The sequence below is a fragment of the Cibotium barometz genome, chromosome 38, assembly GCF_041138505.1.
Source record: "Cibotium barometz isolate CiBa-2024 chromosome 38, ASM4113850v1, whole genome shotgun sequence".
NCBI classification, from domain to species: domain Eukaryota; kingdom Viridiplantae; phylum Streptophyta; class Polypodiopsida; order Cyatheales; family Cibotiaceae; genus Cibotium; species Cibotium barometz.
This window is the reverse complement of record NC_141083.1, coordinates 19,403,871-19,419,633: the sequence shown is the minus strand read 5'-3', so window position 1 is coordinate 19,419,633 and position 15,763 is coordinate 19,403,871. Positions and strand designations below refer to the sequence as shown.

At 41.1% G+C, this 15,763-nt stretch overlaps 1 protein-coding gene across 2 annotated transcripts in view; it reads left to right on the top strand.

The window, feature by feature from the left end:
- LOC147616424 (putative chloride channel-like protein CLC-g) overlaps window positions 1-8,614 on the top strand; it is a 30,150-nt gene extending 21,536 nt beyond the window's left edge. For both annotated transcript variants that reach the window (XM_086777504.1, XM_086777505.1), the window contains exons 4-8: window positions 4,616-4,878; window positions 4,995-5,267; window positions 5,353-6,496; window positions 6,677-6,837; window positions 7,619-8,614. In XM_086777504.1, the coding sequence (XP_086633630.1) occupies window positions 4,616-4,878; window positions 4,995-5,267; window positions 5,353-6,496; window positions 6,677-6,837; window positions 7,619-7,634 (1,857 nt within the window). In that variant the 3' untranslated portion in view covers window positions 7,635-8,614. The remainder of the gene's footprint in view (window positions 1-4,615; window positions 4,879-4,994; window positions 5,268-5,352; window positions 6,497-6,676; window positions 6,838-7,618) is intronic.
- The last annotated feature ends 7,149 nt before the right edge of the window (window positions 8,615-15,763 follow it).

Genomic DNA, 15,763 nt, shown 5'->3' with positions numbered 1-15,763 from the left:
ATCTGGCCGACCAGCCCTCTCACCCATATATATTCAGGCGCCTCTCCATTCAGCCAGACAAGGCTCATCAGTGAAGCGCATCCTCATCTGGATCATCAAGCGTTTCAGCTTGTCATCATCAGCATCACCCATTCAGCACTCAGTCCCTCAGCATTTCTGCTCCAGGAAGGCTGAGAAGTGTAACGCATCATCAACAGCATTCATCTTCAGCAAACGCAGCAACATACAGCTCAGTTCAGCCATCAGGTCTGCGTTTCATCATCCCATCAGCATTCAGCATCTGTTCCAAAGCCTCGCTTCAGCGTTTCCTTCCCAGGAGACAAGGGAAAGAGTGGACAGCAGTTCATCCTGCATATTCAGCATATAGGCAGCATATTCAGCAGTACAGATCCATTTGGATCTCATTGTAACCGCATTCATTCATCTAAGATAGCTGCATTGCATTGACACCAATTTGTCTGTCTCTTAAACATCATTAAGTGCAGTTTAGTTAGACTAAGGTTGTGATTACTACGGTCTTAACCTCTCCCATGTCACATCGTCTCGGAGATCTTTCATCTTCGAGATGAAAGCAAATAAAGATGGAAACGCAGAAACTGATAAGTTCATAAGTTGCTTTTCCAATGCCAAAATCTGACCCGGAGACTTAATCTCATAGAGATCTGCAAAAGCCTTCCAAACTTCATGTGCAGCATTTGTTGTACGCACATGAGAGAGAACAGCATCCTGACAGTTCAATATCGGGAAGGAGAAAACGCGTCGATCATTCGACTGCCAAATATCAATTTGTGCTTGAGTCGCACCACCGGAAGCAAGGGTGGGAGGGGTGGCATTGGCTGGTGTAACAAGCCAATCCCAAAGATCCACGCCACGCAAGGTCGATTTCACCTTCACCTTTCATAGGCTGTAGTTGGAACCATCCAACTTGGCAGACTCAGCAAACATATGAAGAGAAGTCGGTGCAACCATCACAAAAGCTTGGGCTCTATCTCAAAAAATGCACAAACTCTAAATAAGTGTCCTCCACAGGTACCAAGAGTGCCACCAAAGCCTGCAACACCACAAGCCCCCTCTGCAAAGGGAAAGGGCCACTGGAGAGGAAAACGCAGCAAAGAAAGGCTGCTGTCCTCCTGTAGAAAACAGGCCGCCTATTGTCCAATCTTCAAGTGGGAAAAACGCTGATCAGTAAACGCCAGATGGCTGCTGATGGAGAAGCCAAAACTGGAGGGGAAAAGACCAGAAGTTGCTGTCCAGAAAACGCAGCAGCAAGGGCTGTGGATCTGGGAGAAAAACGCAGAGGAGAAGGTGCTGAAAACAGGGCTGAATCTGGGGCAGCAAAGAGGTTGCTAAACCGGGAGCTCTGATACCATGAAAGAGTGCACAGAGCGGAAGCAGAGTGGCACTAGAATGTGCTGAACAGAGAGTGCAAGAGAGAGAGAGAGATATAGAAAGAACTATGCTGAATATATTGAAGCAAAACAGTCCCAAGTAAGAGACACAGATAGTCTCATAAGTGAGGGAGCAAAATATGTACAAGACTGAATGAGAAAAGAGAGGCCAGCACCCACTATTTATAGTAAGGGAATGCTGGCCGACTGGAGCTGATAAACAGGCCGACTGGAGCTAATGGACATGGCTAACTGGTAAATGCCAGAAAGGCTGGGAAAAATCCCAGAAAAATAGTAGAAAAAGGGGTGGCCAGCCCACAAGCAAGGGCCATGCAAAAGGGACCAAATGGGCACCATAAAAGAGTAGAATTTGGGGATGAGTGTGCTAACAAAGAGGAGACTGAACCGAACGAAAAAGTAAAAAACTGCCTTCCAAAAAGTAGCTCGAGGGCCAAAAAGCAAGGCCCTAAAGCTAGAAAAGCAAAACAAGAACTTTTGACTAAAGTTGAGTAATATTTTACTATTAAAAAGACCAAAAGCAAAGCAAAGCAAAGCAAAAGCATCACTTTTTGGCAAAAAGCAAGGCTTTCCCAAGTATAAAAGAAGCACGAGCCTCTCTTGAGCATCAAGTTGAAGAAGAACCTCTTCATTGCATTGCCATCTTTGTTGAAGCATGGGGATTATCTTCTCCATCATCATCTACTTGATCATGAACCAAATCATGAAGTTTTTCATCATTGCTCGTTGATTCAGAGTGCCTCCATCAACTGTTGTGCCACGTCATCACTTTTCCGTACGACTATATGGATCTGTACAGTCGTACGGAACTGTACGAACAGCTAGGAAATCTGTCGCCCTTTGTTCTCCGCTTGATCCTGCTGATAGAATCGTCTGAACTGATTGTTGCACCACCTAAAGAACTGCCACCTACAGAACTGCTGCTAAAAAGCATCCTTCTTACATGCTATTTTTGACTGAAGCACTGACCCACAGGGTTGGATAGAACTGTAAACAGCTGCCTATGGCAGTGTGCACACCTACATAGGTTGGTCACATGTTTGTACAAGTTTCCAAACATCATCGTTGATTATATGGGCTGCCTAGGTGCTGAAAACAAGGAATACACGGCGGGATAGCAGGTATATAAGATTATTGCGAGCTTTTATGGTGCTTTCCATCCCATAACTTATATAGGGATTGCCCGTAAGTTAAGTGGATTCAGAGATGTTTTGGACAGTTTGGTCGTGGAAAGCAGGTTGCTTTTGTGGACCAAGGGTGTTGTCCATATCCACATGTTACTTCGGAGAGTTCTGTAACATACCCATCTTCACTAATAAAGAAATGTCCATGTAATAGATGAATTTATGAGTTTTTATGGTATAAAAATCAATGATTTTATTAAATGAGCCATTTCTACTTAGAATCATCAAAATCCGAGCCCAAATTTAGAATCTGCGCGCGATTTTACTCTAATATAGGATTTTACAGCATCCAAAACGGACACCGGATCAAGCTTATACGTAAATTTTGGTTATTTTTAGTTAAAAAGCAACGACCTTTAAACCTTAATAAATGCACGACCGGGCGTCCGATCGACGAACGGTCTGCACCCCAACGACTAGGGGAATATCCCGGACAAAATTTTTTTTCGCCCCTCCTCCCTTCCCTCCTCTCTCTCTCTCTCTCTCTCTCCCTCCCCCCCCCCCGGACGGTCCAGCACACAAATCGAGGTCGGTGCCCTAAATTTGGAGACCCACCCCAAAAAAGGGACAGTACACACTTACCAGGGTGCCCGTACGATGGCTGCACAAGAACCAAAGGTCGACCGGCCACTGTGTGGTCCACACGCACCGCTACGTGGACACCCATGTTGCCTCTGACCAGATAAGGTACATGCGTACCACTCCTTTCGCTGTTAACCTGGACTTGGACTTGGATTTGGATTTAGACTTGGATTTGGATTTTGGATCTGGTACTAGCCCGGTGAGAGATTCTTGTGGGTCATCCCTGTGGTGTGCTCGGCATCAGAGATCTCGTGTTTCGACATCAACATCGGCTTGGATATATTGCATTGGCATATTTGTTTGCTTTTGTATTCATTGTTGTATTGATCTTGGCCAGTGTGCCCGTGGATTGTTCGTGAATAAATTCCTGAAAGGGGGCGGGGCTTGTTCCCCCGCTTAGTGTGGTGTACTGTGCAAGATCCCTATTCCCTTCTCTCTCTCCCCTCTCTCTATATCTTTATCTCTTGGAGACATGGTAGAATCTGTCACGACACGCCCTGCTGGGCTTACATATTCTAGGACTTTTGCTAGAAGCTCTGCCAAGTGCAGGCCTGTGGGGACAGATGGGTCTACCAATTTGTCTAGCTAGTTCTCCAATAGTAGGCCTCATCTAGCGAAGTGGCCAGGTCAGCCTTGGATGAGGTTTTCCTAGTACAGAAGAGAACGAGGCTACAGGTAGCAAACAGGTCTATCTAGATGGCTATCAACAAAACTTTGCTGGAGATATACAGATGCCTGGCTTTAGCTTGAGATGCTGAGGCAGAGAGTACCGTGTTGGCTTGATCCTTCCTTTCTTCTGCGATCTGGAGTTTCGCCCAAGATAAGTGGTGCGCAGCAGCTTCATCCTTGCCTAGCGCTTCCAAAAAAGTCTTGTTCTTCTTCAGCGATCCCGAATCACCATTCTCCACGTGACACTTCATATCGGTTCCTTCTTCACCCCCCCAAAGCATCCCTTCCATGCTTTCATCTTGCAGAGCAGATTCCCCTCCCCAACTCCCCTGCATGCTTGCTTGACGTGTGGCTTTTCCCCTAATTTTTCACATGTAGTCTTTTCCTTATGTAAGTCCTGTCTTCAAGTTTTCTATTTGGAACAAGAACTGATCCTTTAGTTCCTATTGCAACATTGGTGGAAAATATGATGCTGCTCTTTCCAATTTGAGCAGCTCGTAGATGTCCTCAAATTCTGATCTGGCTCAACCAATCAACTAGTCAGGAAAAACCATTAAACAACAAATAGAGAAGTTAGAAATCATAGGGAAGTTTTCATGGTTCTATGTCTTTTTGACATCCATTTTGAGGATGTGCCTTGTGACAGGAAAAGGGTGTCTTTGCTGGGTAAGAATGCAAATATAGACCCTTGTCTTTTTGACGGACACAATGGTCTGTAAGATGGTTTTTGTTTGGTGGATAACTTTTCGAGTTTGCAACTTGATATGTGTGCAGGTGTTTGGGAGCATAGGTTCGGCCTCAGGCGGACTTAATGTTGGCAAGGAAGAACCTTTGGTCCATATGGGTGCTTGCATTGCTGCACTGCTAAGTCAGGGTGGTTCCAAGCGCTACCATGTATCATGGCGGTGGTTACGGTACTTCAAGAATGACAGAGATAGGCGGGATCTTGTCACATGTGGAGCTGCTGCTGGGGTGGCTGCAGCTTTCAGGGCACCTGTGGGTGGTGTTTTATATGCATTGGAAGAAGTGGCATCATGGTATATATTAAGAACGTCTGCTGAAGTGTTTGGTCTGTAGTACTAAAGCACTGAAGGTAATACTGAGGACAGCTGGCACTTCAAGGCAGTGCTTGACTGGTGCTTGCTTTTTGCAGGTGGCGTAGCTCGCTTTTATGGAGGGTATTTTTCACCACGGCAATGGTTGCTGTTGTGCTGCAAACAGGCATTAACTATTGCGGGGATGACAACTGTGGTTTGTTTGGCAGTGGTGGCTTGATTGTGTACAACATTGGAAATGTTTCTGTTGGGTTTGGGCTTGTAGAGCTTGTTCCCGTGGTGATTTTAGGATTTATTGGTGGATTTTTGGGAAGTCTATTCACATATATTAATGGCAAGATTGTCGAATTCTATTCTCTCTGGCATAACAAGTATGTGGTTTTTTAAAAGCATTTGCTATTTTTCGACACTGAGTGAAGCAGAAAGAAAAGCCTTTAACATGTCGACTCTTTGCAGACATGGACCGATGGTAAAGATCCTTCATGCTGTTCTCATTTCACTCGTCACATCTGCATGCATCATTGGACTCCCATGGTTGGGTTTTTGCACCACGTGCCCATCCGACATCGATGAGCAATGCCCTACCACAGGAAGCTCTGGAAATTTCAAACAGTTCACATGTCCAGATGGCCAGTACAGTGACCTGGCCACCCTAGTTTTCAACATAAATGATGATGTTGTAAGGAACCTGTTTAGTGTGGGCACAACTAATGAGTTCCAATACAGATCTTTGGCTATATATTTGACTTCAAGCTATATGCTTTCCCTTGTGACGTATGGGACCCCAGTTCCATCTGGACTATTCATACCTGTAATCATCACTGGAGCTACATATGGTCGTATGACAGGCATGATTATGAGGTCTTTGAGTGATGGGCTTTCAGAGCTAGATGAAGGTCTATATGCCATATTGGGTGCTGCCTCTTTTCTAGGAGGTTCCATGAGAATGACTGTGTCGATATGTGTGATCCTTCTTGAGCTCACTAACAACCTTTTTATGCTTCCCTTGACTATGCTTGTTCTTTTAATCTCCAAGACAATTGGGGACCTATTCAACCATAGTGTGTATAATCAGATAATTCATATCAAAGGATTGCCGTTCCTTGAAGAGCATCCTGAACCATACATGAAGCATTTGACAGCGTTTGATGTGTGCAGCGGGCCACTTGTCACATTGAGTGCAGTTGAAACAGTCAAAAACATAATAGATATCTTGCAGAGAACCAATCATAATGCTTTTCCTGTAATAGACAATGATGTGCCATCCGAAACACCCATTCTCTATGGCCTCATTTTGAGAGCACATTTGTTGGTCTTGTTGAAAGGCAGATATTTTCTTCCATCCAAGACTACAAAGAATGATTTTGACACTCAAAAGTCATTCCAATCTTCAGATTTTTGGAAGCCAGCAACAGGAAAGGGAGTGACTATTGATGATGTAAAACTGAGTTTGAGTGAGCAGGAAATGTATGTGGACCTTCATCCATTTACAAATACTTCACCCTGTACAGTAGTGGATTCAATGTCCTTGGCAAAGGCTTTCACCCTATTTCGTCAGCTGGGTTTGCGACACCTCTGTGTTGTACCCAAAGTTCAACAGGTAAGTTTTTCTTTACATGCCTTTTGAATACTAATAGATCCTCGTAGACAGGCAAGGCTGTTTGACCAAGCTTCATGGGCAGTCATGATGGATTCCTCCCATGGTTGGATGTATTTATGTGTAACTAGCATTAGCTCCTTATGGCGCTAAGGCTAATCTCTTTTGCTCTTGTTTATGCAGGGCTCACCTATTGTTGGCATATTAACACGGCATGACTTCATGGAAGAGCATGTCCTTAGTCGATTCCCACATTTAAAACATAATAAATGGAAAAGATTACGCTTTCGGTATTCCATTATTCAGAGGGCAGTGAAATGGAGAAACTTACGGAGGCCAAACAGGTACTAAGAATCATCTATATGTTTTTGGTGTCATTGATTTTGCCAAAAGCTCTGTCAACTATCCCGCAATGCATACTTTTCTTTTTAAGGCAATTCTTTCAGTCATTGTTTACTTCAAGTCGATGTTCTGATAGAAGTTTGAAATCAAGGATTTGTTTTGTTTTTGTTTTTGTTTTTTTTTTTTGGGGGGGGGGGGGGGTAGTTTCATATATTAGAGTGTGGGTTGAAAAAGGAGGCATGGCTTAAATTTATTTGGGGTGTTGATATCTTATATACCCTCATAAGACTATAATGGCTTTCTTGCTTGCTCACCTTAATGGTTGGCAAGTGACCACTTTCTGGTGCAACCTCTATCACCAGCATGGCTTTTTTTTGCATAAATATTCACCAATGTGGATTATTATGTGCGTAAATTTTGTGATTTATGATTTTGAGTTATTTGACCATAGCTCCCAGGTAGGATTTCATACCTGAGGATCTGGATAACATGTGTACAATGCTTGAAAGATGGAGGATTATCCGAATTAAAGTCTCACGATGCATGAATTGTTTTCTGGCATATGCTTTGTATGCGTGAACTTGTTTTACGGTGTGGACATTGCTTATATTTAATGCCTAGAAAATTTCCCGGGGTGGAGGGCACTTGGAAAATCGTAGATGCGTGTGCATAAACCTGTTTGGGCCTGATGATGTGCATCTTATGTGTTTTACTAGAGGTAAAGTATTGTTTTTTTCCAATTTATGAAATGCAGCTCTTTTATGACTAATGTGAATGGTGCAGGTTCACACTAAATTAAAAACCCAAGGACCAGTTATAAATTGGATGCTCCTTCATTATTGAAGTGTGGGCTGTCCAAGATTGTGGCTATGTGAATGGGCATGGCCAGCCCCCATTAATCAGTTGACAAGTGACAAAACCATGTGTAAAAGGCAAAGGGCAAGCATGGAAGATGGGTGCCCCCTTCTCTGTTCTATAGATGCAACATTCATAAAAATTCTCACATTTTTTTCATGGTTCTTGCTCTCCACCACCTGGGCATTGGGACTACTTTTTGGGCTCTTTTATGAGCTGTTTTACTCTAAATGCTTGCCCTACTGCTGCTTGGAAGCGTTCCAATGCTGGTTGGTGTGTTAGGGCTGTTTTGAAGGCTACTTGTTGCTGTCCAACCTGATTTGAAGTTGTGAGGGGCTGCTCCACCACTGAAGTGTGGCAAAATCAGCAAATCTCTTCTTATGCTTCATTTTTGAAGACTTTTACGAAATGGATCAGATTTTTAAAAGTTTATGGGAGAACCAGATTACCCTTTGAGAGAGATTCACCCCTAGTTGTGGGTAAGTCTGTGATTATGTGATCATTTTTTGGTAAATGATCCAGTACACCAACACAATTTCTGTTTTCATCAGCAACAGTAATGTGATAATGCAAATGAGGTGGTGGAGGTAGCTCTTAGCCATTCCAAGCTTGTATAGACCAAAACTTTTATTGTAATACAATACGGTAACGGGGTTGTAATCGCTCCGATGAGATACACACTCCCCAAAACAACCTCCACCACTTGCCATTCTTCTAGACATTACTCTGCAACAAAATGGTGCTGCAGAGCGCAAGAATCGCCTAGTCGTGGGGATGGCAGAGAGTATGTTTAAAGATTACCTTTTGGAGATAGGCATGTCTTTTTATACCATACCATGGTACAGAATTTCCTCATTGTACCACATATCTCTCTCATTGTAACTCATGCTATGATATTATTCTATACAATGCCATTTTGGTGTTCGTATCATTTCTCAAGGCTCTTGCTCCTTGAGCTACCTAAAGTGTTACTTCCCTTCTCATTTCTTGTGCTTAAGTGATCTTGAATGATATGCGAGCATGAATGTTTACAATCATATGTCCAAAAGCGTGTGTACTTACGTTCATGAGCGATTTGGTTCAATCATGGTTGTTGGTTAGTCATGTTTGTGAGTGTGGGGTCACTCAGGTTTGTAAATAAAGCTGTTCAATCACATATATGTTCAAAGGGTTAGTTGAACTTCTTAATTCATTGTTTGTCAAACTTTTAGATTCAAGGTCGTGAGCAAGGGTTTGCTCACATTCAGGTTTTGTTTTTCATTTACATTTTAAAGAATTGTCTGCGAGTCTATGGTTTATGTTCATGAGTGATGATCACTTACATTCGTGACTCTACATGATTTCCAAAGAAGACAATTAGGAACCAACATTCGTGAGTCTACATGATTTCCAAGAAGACAATTAGCAATCATGGTAGCATGTTAACCATTTCCAAGGTTCATAAAGTCATTGTTAATGTCGTTAGAATTTGTGCATCTCATTGTGTGTGGGGATCATTTTATTTGGGATTGTGTATTTTTTCCATGTTTGCTAGGTCGTGGGCTGTTGTCGACCAGCTACATACCTCCCTATATAAAGTCCTCTTCCCTCTTCACTTGTTATTCATTGAACCTATTCACAAGTACTTGTTCTACACTCATCTATTGGCTAGTATTGCCATTGTAAAGCCTACTGCTACATAATAAAGATGTTCGTTGTTTGATGTCTTTCTTTGCCTCTCCCTCTCCTATTTTTTGCTTTCGCATTGTGCAACTTTATCATGGTATCTGTCGCCTATGTTTTGGTTGCCCACATCTGCGTTTTTCTACCTTGTGGCACTGCGTTTCTGGAGCTTGAAGGAGGTTGCATTTTCTTTTGGAGATTGTGTTTTTGGAGCAAGAAGTGTTGCCGTGTTTTTCAACAAGTGGTTGCGTTTTTTCTTCTCTGAAGTAGCTCCTCTCTTCATCGGTGTTTTCTCTTATGGTGCTCTTGTTGTGCATTTTCCTCGTGGAGTCCAGGTGAAATCTAGGGGGTTGTGTTGGTGATCAGTGGTGGACTATTTTTATAGCTTGGACAACGCTGAAGGTATGTTTCTTGCTTATGGTGCAACCCAACAAGTGGCCCTTGCTGTTTATCTTCTTCCCCAATGTCCCTCCCCTCTCGGTGGTGGGTGTTTCTTAGAATTTTTGGTGGACTGTTTGTTGTTGTCCAGCCCCTTTCGTTCTCAGTTTCGAGAGGGGACTGATTGATCCTTGTGCCTTGTTCCATTGGAGGAGTGTTGGAGATTGGGTGGAGTGCTCAATCATCGGTGGCACAAAGGCTTGCTTGTAGAAGTTTGATATTGTTGTGGATACGCGTTCCCTCTTGGAGGGGGAATCTCTCCTTGTTTCTACAAGGAAGGTAAGCTTCCCTCCTCAAGTACGTGTTACAGTGCAAAAGACAGGATGGTGTTGGTGCTACTCTTGTGGAAAGAAGGGTCACTTGGCCAAGGACTGCAAGACCAAAGGTAAAGCCTAGGCTGGAGCCAAGTTTTCAAAGAAGGGCAATGATCATATACAAGATGATGGCTGTGATAATTCCAGTGATACTTCTATTGCTCCCAAGGCTGCAACAACCAAGGGAGGACTTGGATGGTCAGCTTCTATAATTATACAAATGGTTTCCCCCTCGTGTGCTTCTAGCCAAAGGAGGTTTTTGGGTAGGAGAGGGGAATGTCATAAGCCTTTACTTTTTGTGCATGGGACCCAGTGTGTCGGAGTTCCAAGTAGGTAAAATATCTGGCAAGACAAGTTCATTTTGGAGCTATGGACTGGATGTGTTCCAAGTCTATTGCTTGGTGTAGCAGAGATTATGGACTGGATGAGTTCCAAGTTCATTGTTCGAGATCTTTTGAGACATGATGTGTTCATTATCTACTTTTGGGGGATGATGGGAGTGGTGTTTTCTACAAGCTCATAATTATATACTTGGAGCCAAAACTGGATTTCTTTGTTGTTCAGGGTGGCTATTTGTTTTGAGGAGCCAGGTTGGTAAGTGCTCTTTTTGAGGTGTATCTAGTATTTGCAATGGTGGAGTGTCCATGGTTGCATCTTCATCAGCTTATCTTCTTCAAACTTCTGCACACTATGAACTGCAAAGGGGGTAGAGAGATAAAGAATTACACTAAACTGAAAATTACACTACCATAGAATTACTCTAAGATGAAAATACAAAGGAATGGGGGTCTATTTAAAAGGTGAGGGAGGCCACCAACCAAGTCCAACTAGAATCTAGAGACTTACAGCTTCAGTTTGATCCAATTTGGACAAGTTAGGCCTCTTATTTGGGACTATCTATTTTTTCCATGTTTGCTAGGTTGTGGTTGCTATCAGCTATTCCTTGAGCAGTCAGCCAGCTACATACCTCCCTATATAAAGTCATCTTCCCTCTTAACTTGTTATTGATTGAACCTATTCAATCACAGGCACTTGTTCTACATAATAAAGATGTTCATTGTCTAATGTATCTCTCTCTTTGCCTCTCTCCCTCTCTCCTATGTTTTTCTTCCACATTATATAACTTTATCAAATGTGAGCTAAGAATAAAGCTCTTGAGATGGCTTTGAAGGGTGAAGTACAAGGTGTAGATAAACTATTTTAGCCATTATTAATTTGGCATATCTTATTAGTAAGAGTATCAACAAGATTATGTAGGAGCTCTATTTTTGTGGAAGTATGATAGTGCAAACCATGAGTGAAAGATGGATCACACACATCTACATCATAGACTAGTTTAGTTAGAATGACTAATTTATGTGTCATTTATTTGGTTTGAATGAACCACACTTAACTAAACACATAAAACATGCCCACCTACATACAAATTATACTCTTGGTCTTGATGTAGTCTTATCACATACTAATCATCCTCTTAGAAACCTTATTTGACTGCTTCTGTGTCTAACTACAAGATTAATTACACCAATAGTTAAAATTTACCTTTTTATAATAGCCAAGGAGTACTTTTGCATTGCATGATGGAAAAGTTAATCTTAGCAAGGGGTCCTTAATGACAAAGCTTCACATAGATAGCAATGTTACTTTGATTGCCTAAAGGGTCATGAAAGATTATGCATTGTTATTGTTTGCCATTGGTTAAGAAAGATGAAGAAGTGTTTCTACTTGAAGAGCTATCCGACCAACTTCAATATTTTTTTTAACATTGACTTTCAAACAAACCACTATTCATTAACTCTTGAGGTTATATATATATATATATATATATATATATATATATATATATATATATATATATATATATATATATAATTAAAGGGCTATGATTTCTTTGCCATGAACCTAAAGATGATGAGGATGATATACCATGAAGCATGGGGTTTGTCCATTTTGGCACTAATATAAAAATAAAATAAATAAATAAAATATCCTCTCAAGAAAAAAGAAGAAGAAGAGATAGAAGGTAGCGGCCTTCTAAACCCAATATATATCCAGGAGGACTTTTATAGATTTAATTTTAAGAAACAATACTATTGTGACTTCCTTCAAGGGTGATGCTTTCTTAAACAAGGGGGTGAAAGGTGTTACATTTTCAAAATGTCAACTATAAGTCATAAGATATGCTCTTCATAATAAATTGCATGATCATAAATTCTTTGTTATTATGCAAAAATCTTTTTGGGTGTTAATGTCACTCATGCAAAAATAAGGCCTAGGCTTTGGTGTTGATATAATTAATAGCATGCAAACCAGTTGAGATTGAAACTTGAGGAGATTGTGGGTGTGTTTCAATCATGTTCATGGATTGATGGATGGGTAGCAATGGTTTCTCATGTATATGACCCCTTGTATGTTTGAAATAATCCTATTTCTTTATATATGACAGCTTGAATGTTTTTAACAACCTTATATTTTTAAAAGGAGAGTATATGCTAAAAGGAAGCCTTTATATATGGACTTGTAGTATTTAGGAACTTAAGAACTTCTCAAAATTTCCAATTGTGAATTAGAAGAGGAGGATATTAATTCCTAAGTGAGATTTTGGTAACGCCTCAATACATTAGTAGAGGAGCGTGGACACGATACTATAAATGTTTATAGATTTATGGATGATGAAGAAAGGGTAAATTGGTGAGTAGTTAGAGAAATATATGGAGAATATCAACAAGGAGATGAAAGGTAGAGAGACAATAGAGATTATACTATTGAAAAATGAATCTTGTTGTACATACAAATAAATACATGTTTGCTGCCACTAGGAGAATACTTAGACTTATGTGAGAAGTGGAGGATAGCTAAGATAAAATGAGGTCCATTAAGTTAATATTGAGAAACTTAGCATGATGGGTATTAAGAAAAGATAGCACTGCCTCAGATAGTTCAAATAGCACTACCTCTAAACTTTGAAATTTTATAAGTTTTTGCTTGAAAAGCATCAATGTGCACAAACATTACTCACATTTTGAGTGTTTGTACTTTGTTAGTGGTCATACACCATGAGTAGAAGCACTACTTACGCCATGAGTAGAAGCACTACTCACGTCATGATTAGGTTAAATGGGTGGCCCCATGGAACACATTAGGCTTTGTCATGCCATGATTGGGTTGAATGGGTGGCCCCATCATGGAACACATTAGGCTTTGTCAAGCCTCACAACAATAATGTAGTTGTTTATACAAGTAATGAGGGTAAACCTTAGGAAACGCACTTGTATACTACGATAAAAAAGGGGAAAACTAGTGAGGGTAAATACACCTATAATAAACAAGATAGAAAATTTTGGCATTGTTACCAAGTACTACACACCTTTATGAGGCTTAAGGCCACTCGAATTCCTAGCTAAAATGGTGGCAAGAAGGGAGTTTGCCCAAAAGGGCATTAGCCCTCATACTAGAGAAAAGTTAATAGGTGAGAAAATCCAAAGTATCTTACAAGATTATGTATGCGATTTAGGTTTGGTGTGTTCCTCTCATACCGAAGAACTCACTCCATAGCTTCAAACATGACCCTCAATAGATAAAAAAGAAGAATAAGAATAATCAAAATTTCCATCCGTACGACCAATCGCTTGTAGACACTTCTAGAAGTAGAGTAATAATATAATCAATACTAACATAACATAATTCACATAACCAAACTCCTATAAACACTTCTAGAAGTAGAGTAATAATATAATCAATACTAACATAACATAATTCACATAGCCAACCTCCTATAGAGACTTCTAGGTTTACTCCATGATGGTTCTTGATGATGACAATTAGGTTTAAACATAAGATATAAAGAAGATGAGAAAATGGTAGCAAAAACACCCAAGCCATTGATGATTATCAACAACAAGCACTTGAAAAATTATATTGGGCATGGTGATGCAGGCAAGTATTTATAACACTTTGAGAGCGTATATGTAACGATGATGTATGGTATCATGGATTGTCTTATAGATTATCAAATGAAGGGATCTATACAAAGAGGATCTCAATGTGTATATATGATTTATATAAAGGGGATTGTCAATGTGTATCATGGTGCAGATATGGATTGGTACACGAATTTTCTAGTTGCAACACAAAGTTTGAATAACTTGAATGAAGCATTCACATCATGAGATTTTAGAACACAAGTATTGGAGACCAACACATTCTTAAGTTATGTAAAGTAGAAAAAACACACTAGAGTACACCATAAAGGGTTGTATCCTCATTGCGAAGTGCCTAGAGGATGAGAAGTTGTGTGATCGAGAGTGAACATAGTATGTCTAAAGAAGAGAATTTAGAAAAAGGTATAAATGATAAGCCATGTGATAGTGTGTACTTTGTACTAGGTCTAAATAGGAGGATTTGAAAATGTAAGATTATACACTATGCAAAACTTGATCACAAGACAAAGAATTCAAAGTAAGATATCTGGAGGATAATGTTGAATTACTATTGCAAACTAAAGTTACAAATTGATGGCATTAGCTCACTTGTGTGCTCTGACACAAGGAGCTTTGATGGCAATCTAGATAGAGTCATAATCTTCTACCCAATTAGAGTCACAAAATCCCGGCAAGATCTTGTCCAAGATGTAGGTGATGCCGTACCCAGGTGTACCTTGGATGAAATTCAACACCTACGTCCTTGCCTTTCGACGGTTCTCCCACACAGGCTGATTTGAGAACCTACAAAATAGACACCAAAACTGCAAACCTTAGGTTCCTATGGAGAACTCCTCATGTCATCCTCCTTTCGACGGTTCTCCCACAGGCTGATTTGAGAACCTACAAAATAGACACAAAACTGCAAACCTTAGGTTCCTATGGAGAACTCCTCATGTCATCCTTGCCTTTCGACGGTTCTCCCACACAGGCTGATTTGAGAACCTACAAAATAGACACCAAAACTACAAACCTTAGGTTCCTATGGAGAACTCCTCATGTCATCCTCCTCATCTTCAGGCTTATGGATTTGGAAAAAGGAAAAGGCCTACTATGCCTTGTCCATGGAGATATCTTTTGTAGGTAAGCCATGTGGATGGTCTAAATGGTGGCTTCATCAGTTTGTGAGGGCTTGTTCAAGGTAAGGGTAGACTATATGATATAGTCAGAGGATGCCTAGTGGGTTGTACATGGCCAAGTGAATGAGTCTGCATAGATGGGAAGTTCAAGCCAGGTGGTGCCGTGAGGTGGATGAAACGATCTTCCTTGGTAAATAGTGTGGAAATAACAATCAAGTGACCAGGTTGGACATAGGATTCCCGAAAGAACATGGAACCGTAAAGTACCATGCACAAAGTGGAGGCGCAACACGTGGATAGAGGCCAACAACCGACCGTGTCCCCCCCACCTAAAGATCCCATGAAACCACCATAAAGGTGGGGGATCAAGGGAGACTAAAAGGGCATTTTTCCTGATATAGAGGGGTTAAGTTGATCCCAACCCACTATGTGTGGGATAATAGACCGCCACATGGTAGCATGAGAAGCGGAGGGCAAGATTCCATTCCAACACCCCCTGGATGTGAAGCTTGAAGCCAAGAAGGATCTGAAGAGGCTTTGATACCATGAAAGAACGCCAAGCGAATAGAGGCATAGCACGCGGAAGACAAAGGCCAACAA